This window comes from Columba livia, chromosome 5 (assembly GCF_036013475.1).
Source record: "Columba livia isolate bColLiv1 breed racing homer chromosome 5, bColLiv1.pat.W.v2, whole genome shotgun sequence".
In the NCBI taxonomy this organism is placed as follows: Eukaryota; Metazoa; Chordata; class Aves; order Columbiformes; family Columbidae; genus Columba; species Columba livia.
This window is the reverse complement of record NC_088606.1, coordinates 47782847-47800125: the sequence shown is the minus strand read 5'-3', so window position 1 is coordinate 47800125 and position 17279 is coordinate 47782847. Positions and strand designations below refer to the sequence as shown.

Here is a 17279-nt window from a genome sequence, read left to right as displayed (position 1 = left end):
GTCCTAGAGGACAACAGGATGACCATGAGCCAGCACTGTGCCCTTGTGGCCAGGAAGGCCAATAGCATTCTGGGGTGTATTAGAAGGGGGGTGGTTAGTAGGTCAAGACAGGTTCTCCTCCCCCTCTACTCTGCCATGGTGAGACCATACCTGGAATGCTGTATCCAGTTCTGGGCCCCTCAATTCAAGAAGGACAGGGAACTGCTGGAGAGAGTCCAGTGCAGGGCAACAAAGATGATGAAGAGAGTGGAGTATCTCCCTTTATGAGGAAAGGCTGAGAGAGCTGGGTCTCTTTAGCTTGGAGAAGAGGAGACTGAGGGGTGACCTCATCAATGTTTATAAATATGTAAAGGGTGAGTGTCACGAGGATGGAGCCAGGCTCTTCTCGGTGACAAACAATGGTAAGACAAGGGGCAATGGGTGCAAACTGGAACACAGGAGGTTCCACTTAAATATGAGACGGAACTTCTTCTCAGTAAGGGTGACAGAGCACTGGAACAGGCTGCCCAGGGAGGTTGTGGAGTCTGCTACTCTGGAGACATTCAAAACCCGCCTGGACACATGCCTGTGTAACTTCATCTGTCTGTTCCTGCTCCAGCAGAGGGACTGGACTAGATGATCTTTTGAGGTCCCTTCCAATCCCTAACATTCTGTGATTCTGTGATTCTGTGAGTGGATCTTACAGCCATTTTAACAGTACTCATCCTAATCCTTCTGCCTTGTTTCATCCTAGTTTCTCCTTCCTCACAATAATAATGCTCTCACTTCTACAAGCCTAGCCACGGTGCCTACTTTTTGTAGCTTTGTGTCCTACATACTATGCACAGCCATATTTAGCTCTTTCAACTCATGTGACAGTGTCTTTAAATCAATCCTCATCACATCTACTTTTTTAAAACTTAATTCCTTTATGTTTGCTGATGTATTTTTGATTACAAGGTATTCAGGACTGAATCCAGTATTCCAGGGGGTTTATACTACAATACCACTAACAGAGGCTTTTGTTATAGTTTCTTTTCATGAACTCTACTATGCCATTGTTTTCTTGTTTCTGTTTCCCCCCCATCATCTCAAATTACAGGCATGTCTAATTTACAGTCTGTTTTCCTGCTACTTTAGGTCTCTTTCAGCATTAAAGCTTTTGAAAATTCTTCTTCCAAATGAATAGCTGTGATTTGCATTATTTTTGCCAGATGTAGTATAGCTGCATTTTTCTCTGTGGAATTACATGTTGTTTCCTGAATATCATTTGTGCCAGAGCTTTGATTTGAAAAGTTAATGGAATAATGAACCCTTAACCTTACAGCTTGGAGGTGTTGCCCTCCCTTCCCCTCCCCAAGCTTGAAACCATAAAAATGAAAATTAAAAGACAACTAAAGAAAAAATTAAATATTTTGTTCTCTTTGCAAGAGTTGTTTAAGCTTCATAGCATCACTGATACATGGAATTTTCTCATAACAGCCCCAAGAGAAAGTTGAACCATATTGTTAAATAATTTGCACAATGTCATTGAGGACTGCCAGACTTCTTGTCCTCACTGGCTGAGCTGGAGTAAGAGGTTGCTGCTCCCAGCCTATCCCCAACTGTCTGCCCCATGTTCCTTGCTAGAATCTGCAAGGTAACTTGAAGGGTAGCTACAGCCTAATCCTTTGCTGTCAAAGTCATCCACTTCAGCTGAAGTCAATTTTTTCTCACTTGCTTGTGTGTTCTCCATGGCCCTTCTCTCCTTCTCTCTTTCTCTCTCTCTGTCCCATGGGACAACTGGAACAAATACATGCTATTCCAGCAGATGGAAAGGGCAAGAGATTTGTGGTAGATAGACTAAGAATAAACTGAAGGACAGTGACCTCTTAATCTGATTTACCTACAACCCTCAGCTCTCTGAAAATCAGTGCCAGAATAAGGAATGCTTTTCAGAAATGATGACTCTCTTCATTGCCCTCCTTATAGAACACACTGTGGGTCTTTTCCATAACTTATTTCTGGGAAGCACATGATGCTGAAGACCTGTTGGATCACACAGCCAAAGCAAAGGTGATATGTTGTGGATTCATCCCGTCATCAAGTGCATTATTAAGCAAAACAATAAAATGTCACATCTGTTAGTCACAACTCTTGTGGTTTGAATCTTATTGAAGACCAGGCAGTGTGAGAGCAGGATGTGAGTGCTGTCTTGCTGCAGTGCGCTGCAGAGAAGATGTGTGGTGTTGAGATCATGTCAAAACCAAAATTAAGGCTGTAGCTCTTTTTTACATCTCTGTTCATCATATAAATGTCTGTAGCAACACTGTTGATGTTAATTTGCCTGATTTTCAGTTATTTGAGATGATAGACTTGAACAAGGCCACAGAAGAGTCAGTTTCTCTCACACAAAGTGCATGGCAGTCCATTTGTGCCATGTATTGGTTTCAATGCTGAGGGCAGACATCTGGAAATTATTACTTGTCTGTCTACAGCAAGGAGCTTTCTTTGGAAACCATATTTTTCTCTTTATGCTTTAACCAAAGCTAAAAGGAGCTAATAAAGGTGATTTTTTCACTTGGGTAAGCTTTAGGGAAGGATTTACCTTACCTAACTTTGAAAGCTAGCTGTGTTTTGTGTCATCTCAGCTAGCTGAAGTTAGGTAAAATTAATCCCACCTAAATCTTTTATCTCTCTCTGCTGGGCTAATGTTTCTAACTGTACTTCTTGTCTGCCCTTGCCATATATTAAAGCCTTCCCAGTACCTATGCTGCTGCATAAGGTAACTGAGGGCCCTTACAAGGACTCTTTCCACAGAAGCCTCACCTTTTCCTAATGAGGGAAATCAAAGACGACCTCCTTCTTCCTCAGAGTGCAGTGGCAGGGATCTTTTCAGCTCTTTCCTCCCTCTTCTCCCACAAGTGGGAGTCAAGCCATACATCAGGATGATCACAGTAAGTCTGTGTTGTGGCAATGATGTCCCTCATAGTACTAAAGCTAGAATCACACGAGTATGTGGTTCCCCATTGTAAACCCAGAGTTCCACAACTCTGCATGTGAAGGTATTTGTTGCACACCTGGAACGTGTTGTCAAGTTTTGATGCATAACCATGTGACTTAAAATTTGGGGAAAAATTCCAGCTTGTGTGCTGGGATTTTTATAAGAAAACCTGAGAATTTCTTTCAGATGGAGCATGTCACCTGACCAGGTATGTCAGGTCACCATTCTTTTCACCTGCAAATTCCTTAGGATCTTTGCTGGTCCATGGAGAACAGTTTCACTATGATAAATTACATCCTTGCTTCTGTAGTCAATCTCCCTGTAGTGGCACTCACTTCCTGGCTATTTCATGGGCTGCAGATTGAGACCACTACTCAAACTTCACTTCAGCAATACTGTCTCTGAAAAATTAGTAACTGTTGGCTTTAAAAGAAAGTGCAGAATTAATCACAATATGCACTTATAATTGTTAGTAGATTAACAGATGCACTAAAATTTTATGTGCTGGATAGGTATGGACTCTCATCATATGCCACACCAGTCTGGAACAGGAAACATGTTTTTGTATGTGTTCATATAGCTTGCAGTAAAGTCCTGTCTGCAAGCCTTAGGTACTGATTTAATGCTGATAATAGTAAATCCTATGTGTAAAACTAATAGTAGCAATAGACAGCAGGTAAGGTGCACAGTGCCTCAGTGAGCCTTTGCTTTATACATGTAGAGACAGAAAAGGAGGGAGACATGAGAATACCTCTCCTACAAACAAACACATACAGCAGGTATTCTCATCTAAGCTTGCTATGGATATCTACAGAACAACTTAAAAGTGTTAAGAAAATCCTATCATGGGCTGATGGATTAACATACTGGTTCCAGAGTAGCATCAGCTTTTCACATTTTAAGGCCAGAGGCAACTTAGTTGGGAAGTTATTTTAACAAGCAGTGCATTGGGTTACCAAGCATTATCCACGCCATGTATAAATTAATTCACAAAATCCTCTTAAGCACTTAGAGAAAACGATGCTACAGGGTGTTTCATAAACATGAAGCCAATTTCAAAGCAATATATTTCACAACTTGTGTCCAGCGCACTGTATTTTACAAATTTCATCTGTCTTCTTTAAGCACTTAAAAATCTCAGCACTTTAAATTAATGAGTAGCTTTCCAAAAGTCGCCCTATTTGAGCTACAGGTTCCATTCGAGCGGTCACTGATTGCAACTAATTGCGACTTTTTAATGTTCTTAAGGACTCCGAATTACACGTGGTTTTTTTTAAGTAGTTTCCTGCGTGATACCTGCTGCAGACTGTGACAGCTGAACAGAGCAAACTGCACGGGGCTGCAGCTGCCAGGGGAACCCTGAACCATGAGATCAAAATAAAATAAGTCCTATCTTCAAACGGCACATCCCGTTCCCCGTGCTGCACGTTTAATGGGCCATAGCCCGCCGTTTCTTTATCTGCAGCTGGATGTAACAAGGCAAATTTCGCGTCCCGAGCCAGGCCTGCGAGGAGTCGGTGGCAACTCCAGCATCTCGGGAGGCTCCAGGACCCGGGCCGGCCGCCCTTCCTCGGGAAGGGCCTCTGGGGCTCCTCTGTCCTTTCCCTTCCTTTTCTTTCGCTACAGGCCAGAAGAATTTAAACTTCCTGACTCTACCGGGGCGGGCTTCCCCCACCCCGCAGCGGTCGGGGAGGCAGCCCTGACTGCCTCCACTCCTCCTGGCCCGGCCGCCTTTTGTCTCTGCTGGGAGGAGCCAGCAAGAGGCAGATTGTAAAAATAAAGGCTGGCCGGCAGCCAGAAGTGTAAAATTCTGGCTGGTTGGTAGCAAACTTCGCCAGATCTCGGCGAAGAGGCAGCACGTCTGTTGGTCGGAGCCGGAGGGGCGTGGGGCGGTACGTCCCGGGCAGCCGCCCGCTCTGCAGCCCGGCGAGGGTGAGTGCGAGGGGCGCTGCCAGGCGCTGGCCCCGTTCGGAGAGGACTACGCGGCCGCGGGGACTCGGCGGCTGGTGGGCGCGTCTGTTTCGCCCGCGGAGGCAGCGGAGCTGGCAGGGGTGCTGGTAGCGCAAGGGCACCATTGGTGGTGCGCAAGGGATGTTTGGCGGGGGGCGGCTTGCGGAAGGGAGCGGGCTGAGACGGCTCCCCTTGCCTGGCGGTGCCTCTGAAGCAAAGTGCAGGCATAAAACCTGGTAAGTTCTCCGTTTAAAATATTAAAAATAGACCCTCCGGCTGTCTAGCACTGCCGAATGAGTCATTTCCAAACCAAATGTCTCAGTCTAACCCCTCCCCCCAGGAGACACAATAATTCTGAAACCAGAGGTGAAGGGAAAGAGATTTTTTTCTCCTCTCTTTCTCTAAATAAATTGCATTAGCACCTAACTGCTGCAAGAGGAGACAAAAGCCATAAGTAGCGGGCCATCTGTTTAAAAAGCAGCTCCATCCTTTTCTGTCTTCCCTCGGGCCTCTCCCCCAGGATGATGGCACCCATGTTTCCCCAGTAAGCATTCAGAGCCTCTCTGCCTTATTAATATTTTCAATGCTGTTCCATTTTCACGGACATAATCTACTTTTTGACTCCTTCAACTGCCAAACTTGTCCCCTGCCACCTTTTTCTCGATGGGACATCAGCCACAGCTCTGTGTCATGCTAGCAGTGACCCCTGTCAGTGGAGCTCCTGTCTGTGCTGAAAAAAGTAGTCCACAGCACAGCTACTTTTTTTCTGCCTTTTCCAGTCATATGGTGATTTGTTCATGCAAGTGGGCCGTCTCGACTAGCGTGGTTTCTTGTTTGTTTGTCAGCAACAAGTGCTGAGCCTATTTATCAGTAGTGCTGCAGTTTTGAGGTATAAAAGGCTTCAGTCACTGGTATCTGGATCTGTGTGCAAGAGCTGTTACGTCTCACATATAGTGCTGTGTGTGCCCAGCATACTTTATATACCCTTAGATCTTATTTCACAGTGAGGCAGCATGCACGAGATACATAAGTTAATGTGCAGGCTACATAGTTTTTTTTCTAAGAGATAGCACAGTCCAACTGTGCAGTAGTCCCTAATGGTATAGGTAGATCAGTGGAGACAAGACATTGTGCTCTTCTGATAAACTGACTTTCCTGAAGCTAGGAAACTGCCTAGCTAAGGGTAAAATCCTGTCCTCTGACCCCTGTGAAGAACTTTATTAACATTTTGGCAAGAAAAAATGACCTATAGCTGAAAATACATGCAGTAAGTTATGCCAGCCATTCTACAGCCATGTGAAAGATGTTAGGTTTGAGAACATAATCTGTGGTAGCAACACAAATCTAATGGTGTTTCCATGTAGGTAGGTGGAGAATCATGATATAAAAGCACATTATTTTTTTGCCGTTTAGATTCAATTAATCTGATTAAAACTATTTATTTTTTTACAGCCAAGAGAGACTATTGTGATTAATTGACCTGTCACACAAACTGAGAGAATCTGGCAGAAGGTTTGTGACATTTTTTTTTAGCCATAACATGTAAGAGATAAATGAACTTTAAAGTGCTACCAAAATATTGAACTAAAGAAAAAGAAAATATTATTCTCTTATGTTCTAAAAAACAGGAAAAAGCAGACTTCATATCCCAAGTAAATGAAAAGTTCACAAAAATCTAAGACAGTGTGCACTCGTGATACACAGTTCATAGGCAATGTATGGCATTGTTGCTGAGATTTTAGTGCTGTGGACTTCTAAAGCACATCAGATGGACAAAAAATTCTTGGACTTGGGCTGAAAAACAACTGCTTTTTGGTGAAACTAGGAAGAAGTTTTTCCAGAGGTGAATTATTCTGTGGTTGCCTATGGTGGGGGTATCCTGAATCTCTAAATAAAATAGCTGTCAAGTCAGGAATGGTGCATTGCACTGGGTTCTACATGGATGGTACCTGCAAGTTTACAGTGCCATGGGTGGTCAGGGAAGTTCAAGTACACTTTAGCCCACATGGGAGTCTTTTTTGCTATGCCAGTTTAATAGTAATATTTCTTTTTAGCAATTTTACAGTAGGGTTAAGGTGATAGTCTTGCATTTGTCTTCAGCCTTCAAGATAAAATTATTTGTAATTATTTTTATGCAGTGTGTTTATGAGCTGTCTGATGTCAGCTGAGACTCTGATAAGACTTCCAATGTTCGCTTTCAGAGTTCAGCTGGAACGGAGGTAGTGTTTGCTGACTACTCAATCCCTTTTGGAAGAATTTCAATTCCTTAGATTTCCAGCAACCAAAGACACGGAACAGGTGAGATATTTAACTGTTTCTTTGAGAAATAAGTAGATGTAGCTTCCATTTTTATGGGAAGAGGGGAGGAATGAGACTGGAATGCATCATCAAGGGCTTAGAAGTAGCAGGGGAATTAGTGCAATTCAGAGGATGGAAGATTATGCTGAGGATTTTAGCAAGAAAACAGTTATACTAGAGCTGGCTGTAATGTATAAGCAGGCTACTTAACTGCCATGTTTTCTAGCCCCAGGGTTAAACATGTTGGAGTATACTTAAGTTTTACTAAAAACAACAGGAATGTGAGAGCAAACAAACAAACAAAAAGACTAAGAAAACAAAAAGGATTGAGTGTGAAGTGCCAGAAAACACGAAAATGATAGTCATTCTAGTTGTAGCAGAGATAGTTCATAAAATAATTGCAGTTGCTGACATTTTGTTTGATTTTTGAGAAAGTGTATCCTATATGCTTTCTAGTTAATGTTACTAAAAAATTGTATATCTCATTACATTTAGACTGATGTGACTTTTTTTGCTTCAGAAACTGTGTTCTTCCTCCCTCCATGCTTCTGGCTGCCATCTTTAAGAGAGCATCCCTGTGGCTGTCCCTTGTCTGTTCCCCTCTTGTAACTTTATGAATTAGTTTGCGGATTTCACCACATTTAACCAGGGAAGGAAAGGTCTAAAACCATAAAGTTTCTCTGAGCAATGTGAAAATGTTTTTAGAGCTGAGGGAAGCATTCTTAGTGGGGTTATGCCCTCCTGCATGTGTGAAATTCAGAAGAGATTGCAATGTGGGAGAGCAGAGCTGGTTTAGTTCTGCTGCTCATGTAACTACCAAATATGAATGATTTACTTGTTGAGCAGCTATGGTTTTTATTAATTTTAAATACAAGCTAACAGCTTTTCAGTATGCTAAGCAAAACTGCTGTGATCTCTAGACTATTCAATGCACTTTGTAGTTTGTTTTGAATGAGTTAATACACATATTTCCTGAATTTTGGAGCATACGCTACGTGGAAGTGATTTGAAACAGGTTGAAGCTGCTAACTTGGTTTCTGGGTTTGAAAACACGTTTGTCAATTCAATCCTAAGGTCCTTCTGCAGCAAAAAGTTTGACAGCTTATTTGTACTCACGTCATTCAAATGATACATTCCTGTCCTGTTTTACTCCAGTAGGGGTGCATGTACTAGTGCATCTATTAAACTATATTCCCGACAGTGGAAAGAAATAACTATTTATGTGCATGTCATCTTCTTTTTTTTCTTATTTTCATTCTATGGCTTGTTTTAATCAGCTTGTTTTTATCAGCTATGCTGATTAAAAGTCATTCTTGGTAATCAACAGAGTTTAGGACTGGTAGGCCGGGGAATAGCGTAGGCCACTGAACTGGGGCCTGTTGCTCCTTGAGGTACTACTTTGCTATTAAATCAGTTGTGGTTTTTAGAGTGTAACTATTTGAATAAAGCCTTGCTATAGAATTGGAGACAAAGCAATGGTGATTTTAACTCTGCTGTCTGAAGCGAGCTACATATTGCTGGGTGAAACTCAGGGAGGCAGATGAGCTTTCTGCCTAAAAAAAAATCTGTGCTAGCTGCTGTGGATTAGGCCAGCACTGCACTGAGCTAATTTTGAAAGTATGGTTACTGTAGCTGTCATGGGTACAACTTTATGGAATGCCTTAAAAACCCTAATGCTTTCAGTTAATAAAAAAATGGTGATGTTTCTCTACTGTTCCCCTCTCTATTAGATGGGGTTCTTATTTAATCAAAGATGTAATTGTATTTTTTCAGTCCCAGTCCAGTCCAGCAGTTTTATGATTCTGAAACTCCACTACATTTTTTGCTTCTTGCCTTTCACAGATAGGTTTTTGGTGTGGTAGTTGCTTATACAGGGAATACAATTTGTTTCAACAAGATTCTATCAGTTATTAAGAGTATCTGATTAAAATTTGTCTCAAGCTTCATACTGGTCAGAACACCTCATTAGTGTAGCGTAGCTAATGAGGTGTTCTCTACCTAAACATTTCAGAGTGTTTTGCATACATGTGGCACCTTTTAATAACCATAACAATTTTGCCCATTTTTGAGTGATGTAAGTCCAAAGAATGAAGTAATGTTTGTAAAGTAACACAGAAAACCTGTGGTAGAGAACAAAATAACTTGTTGTCTTAGATGCTACTCCTATATTACAAAATATTTCTTTTTCTCTATGTTCTTTACTATGACCTGATCTTTTTAATTCACATTGAACTGTCTCACTCTGTGTCATTACTGATTACTTACATTTTTTAATGAGAAATTCTACTATCATGTGAGGTAGCAGCCTTACTTCTAACTGGCCTTGAACTCCAAAGGGGTTGCAGTGGTCTCTGAATTACAGAGAAGCTTCTCAGACCATACTGGGACATAAGTGAGGTTTTTCTCCCTCATCTTCTCATATATTTCCTCTCACTCTAAGTAGAGTTTCACTTTGAGTTTCACATTTGCTTTAACCTCAGGAGCTCAAAGCATAACTAAGTGGAAACCACTGAGTTTCTTTTCAAATGTTACATTGCTCTGCTATCAAAGCGAAGTTAGATCTGTTTGTGAATTTGTTTGAGATGTATTATGAATAAAGGCATGATGTGGGTCCAGTTTGAAAAGGGGAATATGCAAAAGATGTGGAGGAAGGTAGGGATGCTGGAGTCTCATTTATGGAGAAGGGTGTGTACTAGGAAGATAGAGAAGATGAGATCTTGTTCCGTGTAGTCAAAGATTAGCAGTAAAATTGTTGGATATATGGGTGCATAGCAGAGTGTCAACACTTTGTATTGAGAGGGCTGTTCTCTCATATTCTGTTAATGTCACTTCTATATTCTTCACATGGATTATTAAAATCTATCAAGTTTCATTATGGATAGGTGAGGCTATTTATGGGGCACGAAGTTGCTGCCTTCATGGTGGGGTAACCCAGCAAAAGAATAATATTAAAAAAAAATTGACACCTTTTGGTATTGATTCAGCTTTGGAAAGGAGAGGTAGATCAGATGAATCCTTGTTCTTTCTAACTCCATGGAATAATTTGAAAAGCTTCATTAAAGAATCTTTAGAAGAATATTTTTGTTTGGTGAATAGGATCCTGGCTTGGGGGAGGGAAGGCCTGGGTAAATAATTTCACTGGCTTTGCAACTTCATTTCCTCAACCAGAAAATTGAGATAATTTTTTTCACTCTTATTAGTAATCACCCAACAGCTCTTGATGAAAGGAGCATTTTGCAGGACTCAGTGGCCCATCCACCAGGGGCTGAGGCTGCCTGGGTTACCTCAAGGCTTTCCCATGGTACAGGGTGGGAGATGTGGGATGGACAGGTGGGCAACCACAGCAACCCTTGGCACTGTACATGCTGGGCCCAGCCAAGGGCCAGCAGGCGGTGTGCAGTGGGTCTGTAGGTAATGTGCTTTGGCTTGCTGAAGTTGCGTTTTGCCAGCTAGTATGTAACCTGCACAGAGAGTTTGAGGAATCACCTTGCTGTCCCCCATGTGACAGCATCTGGGGCACAGCCAAATAAGGTGTTGGTGGAGCACTGTCCTTCTTCCTGCCTGGATCCTGTCCTTGTGCTGAGAGTAGGGGCATGGCCCCTGAGTGTGCCTCTGGCCTGTGATCCCTGATCATAGCTTCACTAGAGTCTTCCCTTGCAAAATTTCTAAGCTGGTTTTGTTGGTGGGATTTCAGAAACAAGTGGCAGTAATATATGGGTGGAAGAGGCTGCCTTTTAAAGTCTGCAACTTGAATCAATCCTGCTGACAAGATTGTCAGACCTGAAGGCTGGTCTTGCACTCTTCCATTTACCTTCCTGAGCTAAGAAAGTCTCTTGGCATGGGCTGTGCTCGTGGTGCTAGCACCAGCACACCTGAAGATACTCTGTGCCTTATGTGAGGGGCTGCTCACAAGAGAAAGTATCTACACTTTTCCTTGCTGCTTCAGGGCACAAACCACATTAAGACCAATCTTTAGATTCCTATTGTTTTTGGTGGGCTGTGAATTAACCACTAAAATTTTCATTAGTCAGATTTCCAAATATGTGAAGGCATGAAAGGATGATGGTATAAGCAGGAGATTGGGCACCAAACTGTCCCCAGAATTTTTGACATCTGACATACATCTAAGATGGCTTCTGATCAATGTTAAGCAGAAGTGACATTTGTTAGTTATTGAATAAATTTTGATTTGATCACCTAAGCTGACCTTTTTTATTTTTAAGAAACTGAGCAATTTGGGGTCTGTAAGAGGAACCGAATGTGTTGTTAATTTAACAGTGCCAAAGCTGTTGGTGTTTTCTTAGAATATAGACTAAGTTCATTCATGTGTAGTTGTCACGACCTAAAAAGCTTGAAGTTACAGGTTGTGTGCTGCTTTTCCACTTCTTAGTATGGCTGCATAACAAATAAATGAGGGGTTTTTGACAGAAGTAGTGTCTCCAGATCTTGTCAGTTGAACTAAAATCAAGGATTTTGCCAAACACATACTTTGTTAAGGAGAATTAGCTAATTCTTTGGAAGGAGAATTAGCTAACAAGTATCTAGATGGTTCTCTGCATGTATTTTGTTTCTGAGGTAGGGTGCAACCACTCATTATGGGTCCATAGGCCTGATACGGTGGGGGATTTTTCTTAAGACGAGGCTCCTTCCACACCCAAAAAAATTAGAAAAAATTCTGATGTATTTTATGGCCATGGGTCTTCAACGTCACAATTGCACAAGTCATATGAAGGAGAGGAAAATGGACAAGTGGATATCTTTCTTCATGAAGGGCCTGTTTTTTTTACCACTAAAAAAAGTTTAAATGGCAAAGCATCACTTAATTCTGGATAACTCTTTATTTTCTTTTGCTCTGTTTCAGGAGACCTGGGAAATGCTTGTTTGAATGAGCTGACAATCTTGTGATTTCCCTGATCTCTTTCTGTCCCTTGCCATTTGGTTTAAAGTTACTTTTTGACTTGTGGATTTTTGGTGTGAAGCACCAGGTGTTTCAAAAAGATGGATCCAGTTTCAAAGATACAGTGATTTCAAATTGGGTCTGTCTTTTTGAAACACCCTGTAGTGTTTTTCATGCAAGTTTTCCTCTAAGAAGCAAAAACAGTTATAGTTTTTGCTGCCTCATCACTTCCAGTAGCAATTGTTGCTCTGAGTCTTGAAGAGAAGGCAGAAGAGGAATTTTAAATGGTTTGTTCTTTTGATAAATCTCTCCGTGGGCATTCTGTTTGTTTGGCCGAAGCTTATAATGAAGATTCCTAATTTGAAGGAATTGCTGCCAACCTTTTTTTTTCCTCCTCCAGACAGTCAGATGTATTATCGTCTGTTGGGAGGGAAAGGTCTGTTCATGAAATACTTTTATAATGATTTCTCTGATGGTTTTCATGGCTAATACAAAACAAATAAAAAATTCTTAGCGTGATGACTGTAATGTTTTTATGAATGCCTGTATCTATGTGTGTTGGAAAAGTTTTTGTCTCCATGCTTGATTCTTCTCTTTAAAGATTCACATTAATCCTAAAAGTGTTTACTCAGATTAATGAATTACAAGTGGATGAAATTGCATTGTTGTCAGATTGACTCATTGTCCTGCTTTACTCACCCAGTTGAGAAGGCTGACTTTCATCTCTGAAGAGTTTACTTGCTCAAAGACATGGGTTTTACACAGATGACCTATCTCCCTTGTTAGAGATCTAGAGGGTTTTGATAGCTGGGTTTTGATATGATAATAAAGGATATGAGGAAAAAAAAGACCAGGGTGTAGGGCAGTTGGGAGGCGTGGAAGAGCAATACCTATCTCTTGGCTTCCTTATGACAAGCTTCTTGCCAAAAGAGATTTGCAGGGTCATTAAGGAAGATGAGGGGAGTGGGAAATGTTCAAACAGTTTGAAATGCCCTGATGCCACATAAAGCATTGCTTCAGCAGCTGGAGTGTGTGACAGTGAGAGATGATCTTGGTGTGGCTGTGTCTCTTATGTGGTTGCTGCACTTCAGTCTCCAGGTCTTTGTGCCTTTTATAATCAATGGTGGGAGTGTAGCTTGGTGGCTAGAATATGCGGCACCTGGGTGTCCCCCTTCACTCATATAAAAGGGGGGAAATAATAATTGCTTCTTTGTAAAGTTTTTTCTGGTTCTGTGGTTGATAAATAATAGTACTATGATTATTAGAAGTAGGTTTTATTTTGTAGTCTTCTCAAACACTTTAATCTTAGGAAGAGGAGATGGAATATATGAGGGAGTTTGGACTGAAGGCCTCTAGGAGGGCAATATCTGTTTCCGTATTTCTGGGTAATTCTGTGGGAGTTTTCATGGCAAACTGAAGAGGAAAATTGTTCCTTGCTGTACTCAGCATTTTGCTAAATACTGTTCATTCCCTATAGCTAAAATAACCTGAATACCATTAGAGCTTCTTACTACCCTATAGTTATGTTAATATCTTTCTTGCCACAAGGGTCATTTTTCCTCAAGCCAAAAATTGCACACTGCAGAAAGCACACTGTGGACATTGCCAACAAACTGCTGATGCAACTTCCCTGGAAAAATGAAGCAGTATTTACAAGGCTATGTTACTTTGGGGAAAACTTTCAGTGGAAGCTGATTACTGTGAAAGGAAAATCTGGTCTGATGGAAGTGTTTGATTGGGTTTGGGTGTTTTGTTGTACCTTCAAGTGCACAGGATCTGCAAACTACTTATGCCAGAAGTTTGGGTTTGAGTAAATACTCTGTTACTTCAAGCTTTATGAAACTCTGAAAATAGTTTAAATAGGCTGTGGGCATGGGAAGAGTATGGTCCTTCTCACAGACTTTTGCATTTCCAGTTCTGGTAATGTGAGGGTCAGTTACGTGTGGATACCATTTGGTGGCTAGCCTGCCTTCAGGGTAACAGTTTGCTGTGCCTGCCGTTTAACAGTGATTGGTGTAGATATGATAGGAGACATTTTTATCTTTGAATCCTGAAGAAATGAAAACAAGACTCTGAATCTGGTTTCTCTGGTCTCTGATCTGAAAGGAAACCTGAATGTGGTCTTAAAGCTGAGGATCTTGTCTTAAATTCCTGATGAGAATCTAAAGTAAGGTTGACTTGACAGTAACATGGAATGGCACACTGGAGCTGCAGAATGAAGGGGGAAGGGGGGTGTCTTATCTGCTCTTGGCAGACAAGAGCTTGTTATTGTCTGTCCGGGTGACTTCAGCAGAGATTAAGGAAATGCCGCAGTTCTGCTGCTGTGGAATCAATCTCATAAATCCCAAGCTCAGGCAAGACCTTCTTGATCATGGTGTTTTACCACTTTGCAGAGAACAGGCCAAATAATTTCCTACACAAACTTCAGATATATGTATTTTAAGGCACAGAGGTTGTTCTCCTGATTTACATTCCTGAATTTAGGCTTTCCCCTTGCAACTGAATCTAGCTCAAATTAATATAAATACAGCTTTATAAAATGTTTTCATTGCTGGTGAGAAAGATACTTGTACACATTAATGGCACATGGAATAGTGGTCCTAGGAGGCTTGTGGACTAGCGCAGGCCTCTTAACCACTGTTTGTAACCCTGTTAAATGCCTACAAATGATCTAAAGTAATACTCACATTGCATTTTTTAGCTCTGAAAAATATATGCTCTTTTCCCAGTGTAAAAATTTTTAAGCTAGAAATGTTACTGCACTGCTAGAAGTGAGCTGTCACTCATTCAGCTCCTCACACTGTCAGCTTTGGAGCTTGGAGATGACAAATATTGGCACAAGCACTTGTTTTGCAACAGGAAAGTCTGTTACACTTACGCTTTGCCTCCCGGACGCCTTTTGGTATGTTGTGAAAAAAGCCTGCCTTTGGCTCTCCAAGGTGCTGTAGCCTTTTTCTTTTCATTTCTGATGTGGTTACAATTGCCAATAGAGAAATTGCTGGCAGATTGAAAAGGTATGGGCAATGTCAAATGAACTGTTACTCAAAATGCACACAGAATACCCTGCTGATTTGGTTGTATTAGTTTACATTTATTGTTAATTTCTAAAAGTTACTGTTGTTGGTTTTTTTTTAATTGGAACAGAGCAGCCACAGAATCAGCAGATTGCTGCTCTTGCGAGCAACAACAGTAAAGGCTAAGCTCATGTCATGAAAGACTGTCTGGGCTCTGTCATCTTTAAAGACAGCCAGGAGACGTCTAAAGACAGAAAAAAGTTGTAGCCATGTTCCAGTTCCACAAATATCTGTGCAAACTGTATTTAGCTTGTGGGGGAATAACAACTGTACTTATTTCTTGAAGAGCAACAAGAATTATGGTACCAGTTTCAGTGCCTAAAAAACGAGGTGTTTTCTCTGTATTCTCTCCTTTAACTTCCTCACAGCAGGGTGTGTGGTGCCCGTGGATCAGCAAGGGCTTCATGGTGGTTGATTAGAATCTGACAAAGGCCATGTGGAGGCGGGGTAGCAAAGTGAGCTCAGCATGAAATGGGTCTGGCCAGGTGGGAAGGAAGCTGTTCTTTTACACGTAGAAGAGTTAATTATGGTTTGGTGAGTGGAAAGAGGTTCCTGAAGCTGAACTCTAGTCAGATTAGAAGCACTGTGTAGACACACAACATTTCTTTGGCTGATGGTCTCTCTTTTCACTTCATGCTGAAGATGTAGTGGAAAAAAGAAGACTTTGCTTTACATCTTTCATGTGCCATTCAGTTATACAACTTTTTTTTTTTTTCCCTCCTCTCCTTTCTCCAACATCTCCATTCTCCAAAGTGCCAACTACATCTACTGATTGTGTTCATCTTAAGTGGGAAGATTTTGAAGTACAATTTTTTTTGGTGGTTTTTATCCAAGCTAACTTCTTGTATTTCTGTGGTTTACTTGGGGCTACATATTCATCTATATGGAGTGGAAAATATGGGCATTCTGTGTTTGGCCTAGCAATTCTCATTCTGTAGAAGACAAAACAAACATAAAAGTCCTGCTTACTCTCAAAATATCTGGTTGTCCGACCACTTTTGCAGAGGCTCCCTATTGTATCCTTTTTGTAATGAGTGGGTTTATTCCTTTGCACAACACTTCTCAAAAAAAACCCAAACCAGAACACTGTGTTTGTCTGTTCATTTTTTCTTCTATTGCTCATCTTTTGTTCCTTTCTGGCCAAAGAGTTTTCTCTTTCTCCAGGTTCTAATACTATTTTATACAGGCTGAATGTCTAACTGTAGTTAAAGGTATTTGTAAAGTGCCTCTGGCAGAAGAGTTTAGGCATCTCTGCTAATTGAAATGGAGAGACCATGCTTCTATTTCTGGCAGGCTGTGTAGGTTCATTGTTTAAGGAGCACAATGGGAAGGGGGACTGCTGTTGAAGAACTCCAGAAGATTTGCCCAAGTTTGCTGTTAATGGGATATGATATTTTTACCCCTCCTTTCTCTGTCTTACTCTTTTCCTTTCTCTTTGCTTTGCAGGACTGCCTCAGTTCCTTCATTGTCTTGCAGTGCATGTTTGTGTCACAACCTGATGCTGTGGGAAACTGCTAGTCCAAGGCTGACTCTTTGCTTTTGCTGCAGGCTTGAAGACTCATTGACATTACTGACACTTGGACCTTCAAGAGCAGAGACTTTCTGATGGCCCTGCTCCACTCCACCTGAATGTATGAGTGAAGGGTTCACCGTAGCTCCATCCTTTGCTCCCCAGTTCCACAACATGGGTTCATTCAGACGGCCCCGACCTCGCTTCATGAGCTCCCCAGTCCTCAGTGACCTGCCGCGGTTTCAGGCAGCCCGGCAGGCTCTGCAGCTCAGCTCCAACTCTGCGTGGAACAGGTGAGCAGGACCCACCTGGGCCGAGCTTTTACCTTGCAACAGCCCTGCAGTAAGGGCTGTGCATGTCTGATCTTTGTGCTTCAGGCAACTTATGGCTCAGCTTATCTGTTTATAAGTGTGCATGAATTCTTGACATGCCCAAGCTTTTCCAGCATTCAAAACCTCGATGGAGGTGAAAAAATTAGACCTAGTAGTGTTCAGCCTTGTTTTTGGCCAACATTGTTCAGAGATATTGTCTTGATGTAAAACAGAATTACTCTTTGTTAACAGTTGATCTTTTTAAGTGCCGTTTAGG

General features: G+C 41.6%; 1 protein-coding gene across 8 annotated transcripts in view; it reads left to right on the top strand.

Annotated features, from left to right (window-relative positions):
• Nucleotides 1-17279, top strand: part of PRR5L (proline rich 5 like) — an 84296-nt gene that overhangs the window by 24803 nt on the left and 42214 nt on the right. Inside the window, exons 1-4 of one of the 8 annotated variants that reach the window (XM_065064852.1) lie at nt 3561-4894; nt 6365-6424; nt 7114-7210; nt 16730-16984. In XM_065064852.1, coding sequence (XP_064920924.1) covers nt 16815-16984 — 170 coding nt within the window. In that variant the 5' untranslated portion in view covers nt 3561-4894; nt 6365-6424; nt 7114-7210; nt 16730-16814. Of the gene's footprint in view, nt 1-3560; nt 5149-6364; nt 6425-7050; nt 7211-16729; nt 16985-17279 lie in introns of those variants that run through there. The other 7 variants (XM_005500239.3, XM_065064851.1, XM_065064850.1 and 4 more) reach the window with 7 other exon arrangements.